At 38.0% G+C, this 16,642-nt stretch overlaps 1 protein-coding gene across 1 annotated transcript in view; it reads right to left on the bottom strand.

Moving 5' to 3' along the window:
• Positions 1 to 16,642, bottom strand: part of col11a1b (collagen, type XI, alpha 1b) — an 80,535-nt gene that overhangs the window by 30,594 nt on the left and 33,299 nt on the right. Inside the window, exons 9-33 of the mRNA XM_065276094.1 lie at positions 16,289 to 16,348; positions 15,804 to 15,845; positions 15,576 to 15,638; positions 14,065 to 14,139; positions 13,602 to 13,685; positions 13,036 to 13,092; positions 11,212 to 11,265; positions 10,821 to 10,874; positions 10,259 to 10,312; positions 9,388 to 9,441; positions 8,561 to 8,614; positions 8,423 to 8,467; positions 6,919 to 6,972; positions 6,788 to 6,832; positions 5,887 to 5,940; positions 4,479 to 4,523; positions 3,858 to 3,911; positions 3,338 to 3,382; positions 2,999 to 3,052; positions 2,873 to 2,917; positions 1,881 to 1,934; positions 1,681 to 1,788; positions 1,264 to 1,317; positions 614 to 667; positions 72 to 116 (exon numbers count right to left, since the gene is read on the bottom strand). Coding sequence (XP_065132166.1) covers positions 72 to 116; positions 614 to 667; positions 1,264 to 1,317; positions 1,681 to 1,788; positions 1,881 to 1,934; positions 2,873 to 2,917; positions 2,999 to 3,052; positions 3,338 to 3,382; positions 3,858 to 3,911; positions 4,479 to 4,523; positions 5,887 to 5,940; positions 6,788 to 6,832; positions 6,919 to 6,972; positions 8,423 to 8,467; positions 8,561 to 8,614; positions 9,388 to 9,441; positions 10,259 to 10,312; positions 10,821 to 10,874; positions 11,212 to 11,265; positions 13,036 to 13,092; positions 13,602 to 13,685; positions 14,065 to 14,139; positions 15,576 to 15,638; positions 15,804 to 15,845; positions 16,289 to 16,348 — 1,407 coding nt within the window. The remainder of the gene's footprint in view (positions 1 to 71; positions 117 to 613; positions 668 to 1,263; positions 1,318 to 1,680; positions 1,789 to 1,880; positions 1,935 to 2,872; positions 2,918 to 2,998; positions 3,053 to 3,337; positions 3,383 to 3,857; positions 3,912 to 4,478; positions 4,524 to 5,886; positions 5,941 to 6,787; positions 6,833 to 6,918; positions 6,973 to 8,422; positions 8,468 to 8,560; positions 8,615 to 9,387; positions 9,442 to 10,258; positions 10,313 to 10,820; positions 10,875 to 11,211; positions 11,266 to 13,035; positions 13,093 to 13,601; positions 13,686 to 14,064; positions 14,140 to 15,575; positions 15,639 to 15,803; positions 15,846 to 16,288; positions 16,349 to 16,642) is intronic.

The raw sequence follows: 16,642 nt of genomic DNA, 5'->3' as shown, positions 1-16,642 counted from the left end.
TGCTTTACTACTGTATTTGGAAAAAAGCATTGTTCTTTACTTGGACGCTTCCAAGTGGTTTATTGACATACCGTTGGACCTCGTTGTCCTCTTGGACCTGCTTTGCCAGCAATGCCCTGCAAAAAAATCCAAAAAGATATCAGTACTGCACAGCTTTTAACCCCATACTAGGATTGTTGAACTTTTTTGAAACTGTAGCAACCTCTTTGAGTTACTCATAATTGAAATGAGTTATTGTACACTACAGCAAAGCTACTTTGTATGTATTTTTGCAATTATTTGCTGTACCTTTTACAGGGGGCAAATATTTTTATGGCAGACGTTTTGAATGAATAAATCTCAAGTTGGCACCATTGTTTTTTCACTTATAATTTGATTTTAGTGGTTATGGTTGGGGTTTGGTGTGGGTTTAGGTTTAATTTACAAGAATGTTGTCCTTGGGTCAACACAATACAGTATGTTTCCCTAAGGACATCTCTCACTTGGCAAAATCTGGTGGAGCTATAAGTATGGTAGAGACTCCTTGAAATCAGGACCACAGATCTATATTAAAAATGGCTCGCTAAAATAAATGCGTTGTCTAATGCAAACGGCATAATGACCTCATACATACCCTTCCTCCCTTCTCTCCATTGGCTCCAGTTAATCCAACGAAGCCATTAGAGCCCTGCAGATGTAGACAGATAGGTATAGCAAAATGTTTAAACACATTTATGTCTCAGAAGTATCCAGCTTTTGTCCTCACAGATTTAAACAATCCAAAAAAGTCTGTTACGTTGACTGACAGAGTGCATCTGGTAATTTTTTTTTTTAACAATGTTATGCAGGCAATACTCGGAGTCCACATTTGTGGAATTGGTAAACAGGAGGGGTGAGTGCTTGTTAGCACAAAGACAGATGATGAAATTAAAGGTCACATTATTTTGGCAAAACAAAGAGGGCCACGCTGCCTACACAACCGGCGTAACAATGGATATGCATAAGTAATTTATTTCACGGGATGCACAAAATAATAAGTCAAACAGAGAACTGCAAATACACACAACAGAAATGAAGAGTTGAGGGGTTGACAGAGCACCAAGAGGCAAGAGAGGATGTCAAAATAAAGCCTAACAAAAAAGTTAACCATTAAACATTAACATTTTAATGTTAAAGTAAACCATTTACAATTGAAAGAAAATATAAGATCCAGCCCTGCTATATATGCTTATATTGTGTCAAATAAAAATAGTTATTTTCAATATAAAATGAACAACAACTTACTTTAGGACCTTGTCTTCCTGGGTAGCCAGGCAATCCTGGAACTCCAAGTTTTCCCTAGAAAAGAAACAAAAAGTTGCTCTAAAAAGGTCCACACAGTGTGATTTGGAGTTGAGCAATGCTCGGGCTCTATACAGGACAGCAATAAAGTATTTCACCCTGTACAAATTGCAAAACCATGAAAGCTGTAATGGAACATTTGGCTGACCTTTAAAATAAGCATTATGACTTTGTAACTCATGTTATTTTTGTTTTAATTCATATGCATTAATAATGTATGACACAGTATGAGCACCCAAAAGAAAAGCAGTGTTGGCTCTTACTAGGGCTCTTTTCTATGATATGTAATATGACTGTGAGAAATTAAAAAAAGGAAAATTTCAGTCCTATTGTGATAAGGGAAGTTTTAGGTAAATCTACCTTTTCTCCAGCCGTGCCCATGGGTCCAGACTCTCCACTGGGACCCGATTTTCCCTTCGGCCCCTCGGGTCCATCTTCTCCTCTGAGGCCCACCACACCAACCTCTCCCTGAACACCATAAACAAATCTCACATCAAACTAATGGCTAGTATTTATTATTTTATTTCATAATAATCTCACACTAAGTACAGATTTGTCACCTTGTCACCCTTGAGACCCATGTCACCTTTGAACCCAGGATGACCATCCTCTCCCTGGAATCAACAGAAGTCATTGGTTAAATGAAAACTTAGTTCAGGTATAAACTAAGCGATAAAATAAAACAGTTAAACAATTGAAGAGCTCATATGCAAAACCTGCTAATGTTTTCTTGTAAATTAGCATTTTTTGAATTACTGAATGAAAAGTATTTGCTGAATTTATGTGCTACGGGTAGTCGGAAAATATGTAAATGTCATTCATTTTTGATGGAGGTGACATAGCGGCTTTTGCATCTGAACAAATTGCAATCCTCAATTACCAATATAATGATTAGGAGAAAATATATCAAGCATTTAAAAAAATAAAACCTACAGTAATAATTCACAAAGAACATTTAATGCTTGATTACCTAAATGCTGACATCTAGTGGCCATAATGTAAAAAGTTTGCTCGTACCAGCTATGCAAGACTTTTTTAAATATCATCTCTGACTGCCAAAATTCGTATTTTTTAACAAGCAACAAAACTGTTTGAATTTTTTTATTTTAAATGTTGAAACTGACACAATATTTCATAACTACAACAATATATTTTGGACACATTAAAGCCTTTGCTCATGGTATTTGTGTGAATGAAACACTGACACCTGGTGGTCAATGCATAGGTTACATCTAAAAGCACAACAGGCACTTGCAAATCATGCATCTAACATCATTGCCACAATATTGAATCTAAATAAAAATTATGTTACTGTTATCTGTCTATCTATCTATCTAAGACTAGATTATTTTACATCATTTTTACAGAGCTCTGTGGCAATGTTCTTATATTATTTCATGCAACTTGTTTGTTAGTGCAAACAGTCAATGAAACAATCTTCCACCTTCACAGAGCTGTTGTTTCTCATTTCTTAGACAGACTTAACAGCTCCCTAATAAAGACAGATGTAAGACCTGAGCACTGAAACAGGTACACAGGATAGTTTACCCACCTTTTCACCTTTGCCGCCCTTCAAGCCACGAACGCCCTCGGCACCCTAAATAGATAAGAAGTAGCTTTAGTGAACAGAATCAGAGTAAATCAAGTAAAAGAAATGAAGGGAATACAGACTGTTTACCTTTACACCTCGGGGGCCAGGATAGCCAATGGACCCCTGGGGACCTGGGTGGCCCTAAAAGCAGAAAACCACTAAATTAAAGTAAATTACTAAAAGAGGTAGTTTGAATTTAAAAGTGATTTTAAAAAAAATGCTACCAAAATGTTGTCATGTTGGATCTCTCAGTCATTAACTAACTTTTCCATTCAATATGCATGTTTTGTACTGAGCTTTCCTGGGCTCTTATACAGCAGCAAAATCACACCTTAGGGGTGTTAAGTGGCTTTGAACTTGAAACGTGGTCAATAACTGGAACTCCGAGCGACAATTAATTTTGGAACAGGCTAAAAATATACTCACAGCTGCTCCTTTTTCCCCAGGAGGACCTTCTTTGCCAGGATGACCCTGTGCAAGGATTACAAACAAAGCATCTTCATATCACCTGCAAACTTGACCATTTAAGTACCTGCTTTGCATATCTATAGTTAGTTACATCACAAAGTGACTGCTGTTAAAGGTTTGCGGATATCTAGATTTCATGTGAGCATGTCAGCTAAAACACACTGCATTAAATATTGCTATACTGTTATTTTAGTTATTGACCTAACCAGTTGTAAATGCAAGATAAACCGGATTGTTTTGCTTATGCCCACAGTGAAATGGCACTGGTGCACATTTCTACTGTGGACAGAAAAAATTTAGCTGGAAACTAGTTAAAAAAAATAATACAGTGACATAAATTCTTTTCTGAATGTATGATATGCAGTCCTAAATCCAAGATCATCAGACAAGGTATGAAAACACATAATGTTTATGATTTTAACACTTGAACCTGGCAATTTAAAGAAAGGGGAAATAAAAAGAAACAAAATCCACTTACAGGAGGCCCATCTGCCCCAGCCAGCCCAGCAAGCCCCTGTTTTCCACTGGGACCCTTTGAGAGGGAAAGAAAGAAAGAAATGGTAAAAGTGAGAAAAGTTGGAAGAAATTAAAGGAGAGATGAAAACGCTCACAATTAAGGTGGCAATTACTGGTGTGCCCTCGTGATTCATTGGGCAACTTTTATAAGCACTCCAATTCTAAAGCAGTTCATTATCATAGTTTTCCTTTCAGTAAGGAAGAGATCTAATCATATGGTATGTCTGGAAACACTCCACTACTTCTGGAGTCGCATTTCAAACTCTCTGGCCTCCTTCCAGAGGCCCTGACAAAATGCTTGTCTGAAAGACTAACCAATGACAGTTATGTGTGTAAGCATATCTCCTGCTTTTTAAGCATTAGCCTGTCTTTATGCGTGTTTGTGTGCGTGTGTGTGTGTGTGTGTGTGTGTGTGTGTGTGTGTTTTGTGTGGTTTTCCTCAAGTCAGCAGTGATCTTCTAGCAACCTAAAGCTTGGAAACTGAGGAGTCTGCTGAATCGCTTATAGGGTTAGGGTAGCAAAAAGCCGTCTGTAATAACAAAGGAGGCGTCTGGAGGGGAGGCCAACTCTCATTCAAACTCACTTTCTCTCCAGGTGGACCAATTGGGCCTTGAGGACCAGGGAGACCCTGCAAGAGAAGATTTCAGAAGTCAAATATACTGCAGCGATGAAAATACAACATGGAGTCTTCAGTGGTGAGGAAATCTGATAGTAAAGATTATATTGGAAAAAGCTGTACGAGCACCTCTCAGTCAAATCTGAGAAGGAATGTCAAGCAGGAAACACCATTCAGTATGTGTGTCTGTGTGTTTGAGAATGTGAATACATGGGTGCTTTAGGTTACAACAGTGAAAATGTCCTACAAAGAAGAGAAACGAAATAGTAAATTTTAAATTTAATTGAATAAACAAAATCCCTTTCAACACCAGTTTGTAACTATGCACTGATCCATGGTCTTTGCATTTAAATTGAGTTTGGTTAAAGGAAATTTGGTTAGTGTGAAAAGGTCAGATATGATTAAATAAACTAAAATGAATGCAGTACTTGCTATAAAGAAATTAGTACTTCATTGTTACTCAAAAAACATTTGCTATATAAATGTAAATGCTATATATACATGCTCCTGTATATCTTAGCAGTGGAAAATTGCATATGCAGCGCTAAAGGTCATGGGTTCGAATCCAGGGAACAAACATACTGATGTATACATTTGAATGCACTGGAAGCAGATTTGGACAAAAGTTTCTGCCTAATGTGTGAATGTAAATAAAGCAAGTGTTCGCAAACTATGACAAATATTACCTCTCTATATGATCTCTACTTATTCTTACCCATTTTTACCCCTCTTTTTACACAAATTGTGTGTAAAATTACTCCATCAGTATTACACAATGCATTCAATGTTGAGCTTAATGAACTGCCAGTGTACATCAGGAAAAATAAAAGTTTCCTTAAAAGGGGCATAGCCCATTGTACCCTACTTTCAAGAATGTGGAAAAAGATGAATGCTTCTGTTTTTTTCTCTTTCGTCACTAAATTTTTTTGGCTGGTTAACACTGTTTCTTTCTTACGCTGGCAGTTCATTGACTGAATGAAAAAAAAGTGATGAAAGCACAAAAAGGGAGAATTCAAGGACATTAAAATGGAAAATAAAAAAATCCTGATTAAAAAAACACATCAGATGCTTAGAAATATATATATATATATATATAAAGGAGCTCAGATGTAAAAGCCACTAAACGCCACCTTTGTCAAAAATGAGATGGCTATTAACCGAATGCTCTCCGCAAGTATTATATGTTAATCAAATACTTTTGCCTTAAATCCGCTTAATTCCGGACTCAGGCCATTTAGAAATACGGCTTTGTTGGCAAAATCCACTAAGAGTAGGATAAACAAATGCAAAAATACACAAAATTTGTCACACTTGAAAGTTTTGCATCTGAGCTCTTCATATATGGATGAGATGTGAAAGATGGACTGATACCTACATTAGGACCGGGGTTGCCCTGTTGCCCATGGGGTCCAGGCTCTCCTTGAGGACCCTGTCAATTCAATAGAAATACTTTAGTACATAACACTGTTATTATAACTCATGAGAGCCCATGACATTTTATATACAGTAGATATGGAAAAACAGCCCCATCGCAAAATCCCAATACCTCAAAACTGCATATAAACTCAATATGTTTAACAACAGACTTGTGCAAATGACATATCCATCTTTTTCCACTGGCCTTTTTTGTTGAATGATTGAGTCTACTGTAATAAAATCTATTACAGCTTCTTTAAACCGCTGGAAAAAGTACAACTTTACACGGAGACAAGTAACTGGTGAATCTAATAACAATGTGGGTTGAGTATGAAAACCAGCTGTACGTTGAGTTGATAATTAAAGATTATAAAATATGTAAACAAATTAACCGAGTAAATGTTCAAACTGCAAAACTACGAGTGATGAATCCTTTATTATTTAAGGAAGTTATTTAAATCCACAATAAATAAACCAAGTACAAAGAACAAATAACTTAATGCACTGATGTCACCACTAAATTAATTCTGCACTTTCTCTCTTGCATATTTTAGTGGCAGTTTAATGCATCTTGCTTATTTGAGTACTTCCAGGTCAAAGGTCTCCCCCCCGCTGCTTCTCTAACTCGTACCCGCCAGGCCTACAGTGTATCTTTTATCTAAACAGCCTTACTTACTGTAGCTCTGACCTTTGCTCTGAACAACAAATCCATTTTAGAGAGGTCAGGGGTTGTTAGCAACAAAAAGCAAACTAGGAAACTCTTACATGGCTTAGTGTCACTGATAGATGCTCTCTGTTATTTTATTATTCAGTCTACTACTGCAATCTTTATTAAGAAAAGGAAAAGTGTAAATCCTTACCATATTTCCCTTAGGGCCAGCTTGTCCATCCAATCCAGGAAGACCCTGCATGTGTAAAAACAGAGGCGTCTAGCTGTTGTATTTCATATAGATGGCATAAATCAGAAGGATTTGATGTTTATGGTACATACACGCTGTCCAGGCGTACCAGGAGATCCTCTTGGGCCGAGCAGTCCTCTTGGACCCTGATATTCACACACAAAGGTATGTCATGAGAATCTGTTTGATCTGTACACTGAATTCAAGTACATGAAAGACCTATCGTATTTTCCGCACTATAAGGCGCACCGGATTATAAGGCGCACCTTCATTTAATGACCTATTTTAGAACTGTTTTCATATATAGGGCGCACCGGATTATAAGGCGCATAGAATAGAAGATACTGCAGTCAAAGTTTGACTGGGTTTGCGTTATGCATCTACTAGATGGAGCTGTGCTAAAGGTAATGTCAACTAAACAGTCAGATAAAGTCAAACTTTATTAAGCATTCTGACAACTCCTTCTACTCCCATGGTAACGTTGTTTAAATGTTAATGTGCATATTAACAATATCTCACAGCCTTGCTCAAAACGTGGAGGGGAACTTTTCCCTAATTCAGTAAACACGCAGTAAAAGAAACAGTCTGTGAGAAAGCACAGTACCTGTGTTTACTGACTATGGTAGCAGTAATGCTGCAAGCGCTGCATTTTTTCATATATAAAAATGCAGGGCTTGATCCATATATAAGGCGCACCGGATTATAAGGCGCACTGTCGTTTTTTGAGAAAATTAAAGGGTTTTAAATGCGCCTTATAGTGCGGAAAATACGGTACATTCAATACTGCCATATATGATGTGAACTTATGGGACAGTAAGATACAATCTTGTTCAAAGAAAATACAATCTAGTTCAATTGAAAGAGAATTGCATTAGCAGCGCAAAAGGTCATTGGTTGTATCCCAAGTAACAAATATTAATGATAAAATGTATAGCTTACACTTTGGATAAAACTGTCCACTATAGTATGGCCAAGATTTGCACAATTATGAATGCTATATGGTAACATTTTCTAATTGGTGCACACACATTCCTGTTCATGACTTTATTCGATTTCTTTTTCTTTTACTACCAGAAGTCAAATAGGCTGATTTCAAACAACCACATTATATTTACAGTCTCCAAACAATAAAGTCAATCTCAACAGTATAAGGTTCAATGAATGAGACCCTTTAGCTAAATAAAAATGCTTTATATTACTTGGTTCAGAACAGTTTAGGAACAAATATGTACAACAGAAACAAAGGCGTTTAGGCCGTTATTTAATTATTCCCATCAGTTGCGGGTCCTTTAAGGTTTCAAATCTTCAGGGCTAATGCTGTTATTTGTTACTTTTCCGCTGATGGAATATTTAGACGACGTGCGAGTGGCGTACGTGAGAACATTAATGTGCCGTGAGAAACTGAGCGAGAGAGAGAAAATAGAAAATTGCAGTTCCTTGGTTCCTGCATAAAGCTATTAACTCAATGAACAACAAATACAGAGATTTAACGTGAACACTTGCAGGAAAGTGAAGGGTGGGGCGCTCGTTCGGAAGAGTGATTTTAATGGGTATTCATGGCCTTTTAAGCTTTTATATGAAGATGAAGATGCTTACACTTTCACCCGCCATTCCCCTCTGTCCGATCTCACCATCCTCACCCTGCAAAAAAAAACAAAAAAAAAACATACGCTTTTTAATGGCACTATGTATGTCTATGTATACAAACCAAAAAAAAAGGTAAGAATTACACACCCTTGGTCCGTCCTCTCCCGGAGTTCCTGGTAGACCAATGGGACCCGCCTCACCCTAAAACGAAAATGCATGAAATGACAGAGGATTATAAGAGTAAATGTATCATTATTGTCCCTGCCTCTGTGCTATGTTAGGGCTGCGACCACTATTTATACAACTGCGCCCCTATAAGAAGAGGCTATAACATAGAGCGGCCTGTAATTACGCTGGGCAGGATTAGGAGTACCGCATTCGGCTGGAAATATACGTGGCTCCCTGTGATCACGGGCCCTTTTACAGTGAGCTAGCCCAGGATCTGCAAGCCACACTCTGCTGGGCCTAGTAAGGGCCTTCTTGCTATGCCAAAGAAGCTGTAGTAGACCAAACAAACTCCTTTGCCCTCACATGAACAGACACTACTGGAGTGAGGTCAAGCTTTCCTGCCACTATGTCGGCCTGTCAACACCCTAATTGAAACTTACAGTGGGAAACATGTAAGATTATAAAAGTGCACAAGTCAATTTCGTTCTTGGCAAGAGTACATAGGACGTTGTTCAAACGGAGTTAACGAATTACAGTAGATTTCTGTATGAAGGCTTCCTTTGAGAAATAAAAAACAGACGTGAAGTGCTCCACTAACCATAAAGGGCAGATTGGGTCAAGATGAAAGTTTGATAATTGTGCAATAAAAATACATTTTCCCACGGGTGGCGGTCAGGCCTTCGCTCGTCTGTCTATAATGTGTTTCAGTTCGATTTTAAAAATTATAACGTGTGAGGAGTTTATAATTATACATTTATATATGGTAATAATAAATTATAATGGTGAGAAGCTTAATAAGTACTTACCCTGTGTCCTTTCTCACCAGGTAGACCAGGAAGTCCATCAAATCCTCGGTCTCCCTATGAAAGCAAAAAAAGTGAATTTTTAGTCTATACCAGGGGTCTCCAACTTTTTTTGTGAGCAAGGGCTACCACAATGTATAAAACATCTGGATGACCACTTTTGGATATATTCTACTCAAAATAATTTTGTTTAACTTATTTTATTTTATTTTACTTGTTGATATGTTTATAATTTTTTTTTATGTTAACATATACAAATGAAGCCAAGCTTATATAAAAAATATTTTTATTACAATTGAGACTATTCACAGAATGTGCTTTGGACAGACTCTGTGTGGACCACCATGTTTATACATTCTCTTATTGTTTTTAGTTATCTTTATTGTTTAACTGAAATAACTTGTATAACAATTTATTACACAGCACTCTAAAATGCTTTATTTTAATTTAGCCAGTCGCGACATTCCAAAGTAACATCCTGCTGCCTATACATTATCCCTTATGTTATAATTATACAGTAACTATGTAATAACTACATACTGTATAGAGGCAAAACATAAAAGCTGCAATCAGCAACATTTTCCTCTTTATCACCATCTCTGTTTGAAATAAAGTTTCAAGTAATAACTGAAATGTCCTGACAATCCTGACTTAAATCATTAATATAGGCTTTAAAATCATTATTGTAGGCTTAAAAGTGACAGATTGCATCTTTAAATCCAACAGAAACAAAAAACTTGTGTTTTCTCTTTATACAATACATTTTACTCTCATGACAGACATTCACCATTGTTTCAAATCAGAAAAAGCAGTATGATGATGAAATATCAGTGGAAATAGTATGGAAGAAGGGCGTTGTAAGAGATGTTTTTACCTTGCCTCCAGCTTCACCGGGGATTCCTCTGGCTCCGTCGGCTCCATTTCGGCCCTGTAAAACCAGACAGCATCCTCAGCCTCATGTTATGTGCTACGACCTGGTTAATGTGCTTAACATATGTTTTAAACAATTGGAGAATCTATGAGACAGGAGATGCCGTTAAGTGAGTAAGTGGACCCAAAAACAACCTAAATAAGGTGTGTTGAGTCTACGGTGCATTTGAGTTTTGCGGTAATGTGGCAGGTTGACTCATTAATAATGAAACTGTGAATAAACTGTGTCAAGAGAGAATCTGAGACTTCCAACGTCACATCCAAAACTGGCAGATGTGAATCCGGCAGACATCTGACATTCTGTTAAGCTGAAACAGGTAAATTAAGGTCAAAGCTAATAGACATAAAACGTGTCATGGAAAGCCTGGTGTACGGTTGGAGTGGACTTTGGGCTTGTAGGACTTGCATGTATCAGGTATATACCCTAATCAAACCCTATACATGGAGAGAGTCTGTGGTAAACCAGATACGTTGCATTAACATGTCCACATTTTGCACATTCTTACCCTCTTGCCTGCTTTTCCAGGTGGTCCCATAGAGCCCTGAAGTCCTCTTGGTCCCTTAAAGAAAACAGACATTTTTACAACGTATAACAACGTATCTGCTGCTAAATAACAAGACAAACAGTACATCTAAATCACTTAAATAAAGTAAGCAAACAAGTCTTGTTAACAAGATGAAATCTCCAGACTTCCTACATTTGCTAAGCTGAGTTTGAGAAAAAGAAACATAATGTAATAGATTGAAACATGGTAAAACATGCTTCAACAGAGCTGAAAATACTATTGCCTTATTAGTGGGTGTGAGAAATACTTAAAATGTCATCCATTTAACACATTGGAATTACAAGAATGAAGGACACACAAAAAGGCCTTTAAAGAAAAAAGAAAAAGTCACCTGTGGGCCAGGATCTCCACTGTCTCCTTTAGCACCAGGTGCGCCAGGACCACCCTGAAACACACAAACAGAGCAGTTTTACTTCTCGCGCCCTAGACACACCTTTCTAAACATCAATATCATATCCATGGAGCTCTGTTTGGGTGACACACGATGGCTACCCAAACACATTTCGCTGCCAATATCAAAGGGCAAGTGGGAGGCAGCTGTGGAAGAGAATGAGAAATTCTTACGATGCTTTAAGTATAATTGAACTTAAACAAATAAAGACAGAAATGACCAAAAATTTACATGATTAAACAGCAAGTAAACTTATCAACCCAGTATCAAGAAATTACGTACCTATAGTCATGTAAATTCTTGATTCTTTTCCGTCACACCGCATTTTTACGTGACCATATCACGCATTTCTGTTTACGTGTCATTGTCACGTATTGGTTACTCATCTGTTTTGTCCTATTTTCTTACCATTGTTGCTTCGGTTCAGGGTTAGATTTACATAAAATGACATCCTTACCCAACTCTAACCCTAACGCCAGGCCAGTGCTGGGCAAGCTACTTGGAAAATGTAGTGAGCTAAGCTACCAGTTACTTCACATTAAATGAAGCTTCACTACACTGAAGCTACCCCCTGCTACATCCAAGCTACTTTTTTTATTTTTAACCAGTTTTATTATGTAATTATTCATTCAGTTTCCATTTAGTATTTTGGTAATTATAGGCTATACAAGCATAATGAAGGCCTAGGTACTTCACATTATGGGGCGGTTTGCTGGACAGGTCTTATCCTACTCCCAGAATAAAATGCATGTTTGAGCTGCCTTAATTTAAAAAACCCTGGCCCTTACATATCTTAACACAGGGGGCTCCAATCGTGGTGCCCGCCGGCAGTCGGTAGCCTGCACAGAGTCTGTGAGGTGCCCGCCAAAGCACATTCTATTAATAGTTTCAATTGTAATATTTATTACATGTTTTTAAATTAGCTTGGCTTGATGACATAACCCAGTCAGAGGTACAGCACGAGTCTTCACAAATTGCAAGTGGTAATGTTTTGTATGAATGAAGGAAGGCTGCACAACTCGAACATACGGGACAAACGACGTCCTGTGTCGATTCAAAATGACGCGCTTATTCTCAAATTCAGGATGACTTCAGAAATGTTTGGAAAATTGTGGCTTGTGTGGAAGCTACCTCACTACTTGGTCAAAAAAGAGCTTAGCTACTGAAAAGCTATTTTATTTAGAAAGCAGCTAAGCTACCGCCAAGCAACTGAAAAATGTAGTTAAACTACTAGCTTCGGTTTAAAAATCTGAAAATATAAAAAAATCTGAAACAATGGTATAAACCAATACTTAAAGTGACATCCTAACGCAAACACCAAATCTAACCCTAAACCAAAGCGACAATGGTTTGAAAATAGGAAAAAGCAGTTGAGTGACAATGACACACAAACAGAAATTGGTCACGGAAAAACCCGGAAAAAATGTGGCAGTGTCACGGAAAATAATCAAAAATTTACATGACTATAGGTACATAATTTCGTGACACAGGGTTGACTTATGTGAGCAAATTAGCATCAAAGAACTGTTCAATTTCTGGTCATAAATCTAAGCAAGAAGAATGTACCACATGCTCCTCTCAATGTTTACAGTACGTGATGATGACATCAACGAACGAACAGAAGGAAAGTGACTTTAAAATCAGTGAGAAAAGACAATCCAGTAAAGACATTTGAGAAGGCAAGCATGGAATGCATGTGGCATTTACATTTACGGGGAATCATCTGTGTTCCTCATCTAAAGATGTTAGAGACAAGACACTCACCACAGGGCCGGATCGTCCTGTCAGTCCCGCTGGACCAGGTGCACCCCTCATGGTCAGCTGCAGGGACATAGTAAGCAGTCAGAAAACACATACGTAATACACTCACAGAGCACTGATAATTCATCTAGATGAAATGATGGCAAAATGACCTCATCAGTTATATTGCTTTACTGGCAACTAAACACAATTCCATGTACCATAAAATATTTTTAAAACTATAAACCTGTGTTCGAGTTTTAACAGTCTCATGAAACCTGAATTATGTAATTTCTGTGCTACTAGACTCTGAATATATAATCTAATCAAAGAATAACTTTGCCATGAACTGATGCTTTGGTTAAGCAATAGTTGTGTTACGCAGGATACATATAAAAATAGCAAAGTTTCATAGTGCCAAAAAGAAACAGTGTTTACAAGTTCTGAGGGAGACCACCCTACTAATCCCATACATAAAGCTTTCTCTGCAAATAAAGCTGTGATAGAAAAAATATTTTTATGTGAAAAAAGCATTAAAATTGTGCCCATATACTGTCACGTTAAATGTTAGTTTTAGTCCAAAAACTCACCCGGGCCTGGGCAAGGATGGCTTGGGCCTGAGCTTCTTGTGCTGTCACCACTGGACCTTTCATAGCTTCTCCACCAGCCCGAAACTGTCAGCGAAACATTCACAAACACAAAAATAGGTGCTTTATTTTAGTACTTTACTACACTCATGTATTTACAGTAGCCACTGGACTTACTACAACATACAGTCGCTTCATCGGCCTTGTCATTATGGCTTTACTTTTGGGTTCCTAAGTGCCAGTTTGTAGACTGTTGTGCACTGTGAGTACTATGGGGTTATAAGGTGGGGTTTGCAGCTGTAACAATTCATAACCCAGCTGAACATTTACAATGATAGTAATTTGTCAGATATTAGAGGAAGTTATAATCTGAGATATGTTTTTGTGGTTTCTCTAACTGGGGAGGCCGAGAGGAAACTGGTCCATGATCAGAATCATTAGAAATGTATGAGTTGGACAGGCTTACCGGTAACATGAGGATGGTGCCAGAGGGCCCTGGAGCTCCATCTGCGCCTGGCAAACCAGGACGACCAGGAGGCCCCTGAGAAAGAGAGAGAGAGAGAGAGAGACCAAAAGTAAGTGAGGCATAAAGAGTGTGGAAAATGCATGCGTAAATGCGTGGATAAAAAGGAAACTATAGGAAAAGCGCATCAACGATTGTTTATCTTTCTGAACCTTACCATAACTTGGTGGTATGCAAATTAAATCAAAACCTACCCAAAATCCCTAAATGCTTTAAGAAACAAAAGCCTGACTGAACTGTTGTGGCGTACTAAAGCGGTTAAACCGCAGATTTCCACAAAGTAGCTTACACCCAAAACAAAAATAGCTAATCGACTTAAAACCCGTCATTATCCCATAATGATATATTTACTTTTATTTCACTTCGTATTTATACTGAGGTGTGTATATTTTGTGTTGTTTATTGTTTATTCCATTGCACTGTTTATTTGTGTCTGCTCATAATGAACCTGACACCCCACAAGAAAGCAACTATAACGCAAACACTTACATGATGGAATGCTCCTAGAGTAGTTTGGTAAAGGGATCTCTTTAGCATGCACGTCACGCTTCTCTCTTAAATGGTTCGCTTTAAATCGTTCCCATATGACTGTGTAATTGCATGTGTGTGCGGGTTTATCGCAGGCTGGACAAACATCCCTTCCGTGTTACACGTACACTGACACCTAGGGCTCACAGATGATGAAGCAGGGATTATGTGTTGTATATACTAGTTAAAAACCTTTGAGGCAAAGGGAAGTGGCCCTCGTTTTTCATTATGAGTGAGTTTTTAGTTTGTATATAAAAGGAACTGACGGAGATCAAAGGTAGAGTGGGAAATCACTTCCCCTCTTGGACAAAAGGCCCTTTTGTATTGGGACACTGGTAGTGGGAGTGCTGTCTGTTTCCCAGAATGCACTGGAAAGGTTAACCATGTGTTAGATGTAGAAAAAGAGTCCAAGCCTACCACATTAAAGAGAAAAAAAGTCCAGCCGTTTGTTTGTTTGTATGGTGCATATCTTTTTTTCCAATCAAGAAAGTGCATTTACTAAAATGGGAAACTGTAGAAGATAAACACTAACATAAGGACCTGTGTCAGAATGATGTGTTAATATGAAAAAGAGGTTGTAAGGTTTTCTCCTCCTCTGGTAGTGTTATTAGAGTGAGGATTTATAGGCAGATCTGGTTTCACTGTGATCTTTCACATCTGCTCATTCACATAGTTACGACATGCTGCATGTCATTAGCTGATTGTGTCAATGCTTGAAACAATGTAAGCTGTAACGCTGTGCCAATGTGAAAATCAAAACCTACTAACTCTTAGTAGCGTGATAGCCAAGGTTACTCTTACCTGTAATTGGTCCCATTACACTGTCTACTTGAATAAGGTATCAGCACCATGTCTGAGCTTAGGCACAGGCGTTTACAGAAATTAAATGAGCACATATAAGCTACTAAGATGATACTTAAACTTACCCTATCACCAGGATCTCCATGGGAGCCTGGGGAGCCTTGTACACCTGGAGTGCCCGGGAGGCCCTAAAGAAAAGACATGCAAAACTCAATGGAAAATTGCGTATGACATGCAGAAACACTCATACCAGGTTAAAGCTAACCTAACTGGCGTCGACATTTTCCACAAAGGTATTTTTCCCACAGAGTTTCTCTGTGTATTAAAAGAGTGTGGAAATTTGTGATACTCACAGCGGGCCCTGGTGGTCCTGGGGGTCCCTCTATAAGCATCCCCTGAAAAGAAGGAAAAGAGAGGGGGAAATAAAAACATGACTACGGTAGCATGCTGGGCAGGCTGTAAATCTCAGAGCATGAGCAATGCGGAAATATAAAGAGAATTAGGGAAGAATAGACTGATCTAAAGATGGGAACTCTAAAGATGTGGCTCATTTCTTCTAAGTAACCCAAGTGCCCATTTTCCACAATTCAATAAAAGTGAATAATGCAATTTATGTCAAAAAACAGATGAATAATACATTGACCTTTGAAAGGATAACCATTTCCTGGACTGCAATAATCTTTGGGTCACCGTTTATCAAGTGACAAAGACACAAAGATTATTTGGCAAACTTTGACATATTATAAAAGCACTTCACACTGAGCTGCCACACTTTGAGGAGGAAAAATGGTAATGCATTATTTGTAGTTGCATTTTATTCGCTAAAGAGTTTACCCACCGGCTCAATGATTGCAGGTTCACCTTTTTGCCCCTTCTCACCGCCATAGCCGCCACCAACCTACAGCCGAGGCAAAACAAACTGAGATTTAATGATGGGGAAGAACTATTCCTTTAGACCAAAACACTGTAAAACAGTACATTAAACATTACAGTTAATGCCCCAAATGGACTACTTCACTCTATAAAGCTAAGTGGGGAACTAGCAGTATGCCCAGTTACTACTGTGAGGATTAGATATGTGAACTTTAAACTTTAACGTCATCTTGTATAGTGGTTTGGGCAAAAGTATTTTTTGTCATTCAATATAGAGGGAGCTAACTTCTAATTTATAAATGTATGTGTCATGTAAATT

Source organism: Paramisgurnus dabryanus, chromosome 6 (genome assembly GCF_030506205.2).
Source record: "Paramisgurnus dabryanus chromosome 6, PD_genome_1.1, whole genome shotgun sequence".
Lineage (NCBI taxonomy): Eukaryota > Metazoa > Chordata > Actinopteri > Cypriniformes > Cobitidae > Paramisgurnus > Paramisgurnus dabryanus.
The sequence above is the reverse complement of the archived record's forward strand: the minus strand, read 5'-3'. Positions and strand labels throughout refer to the sequence as shown.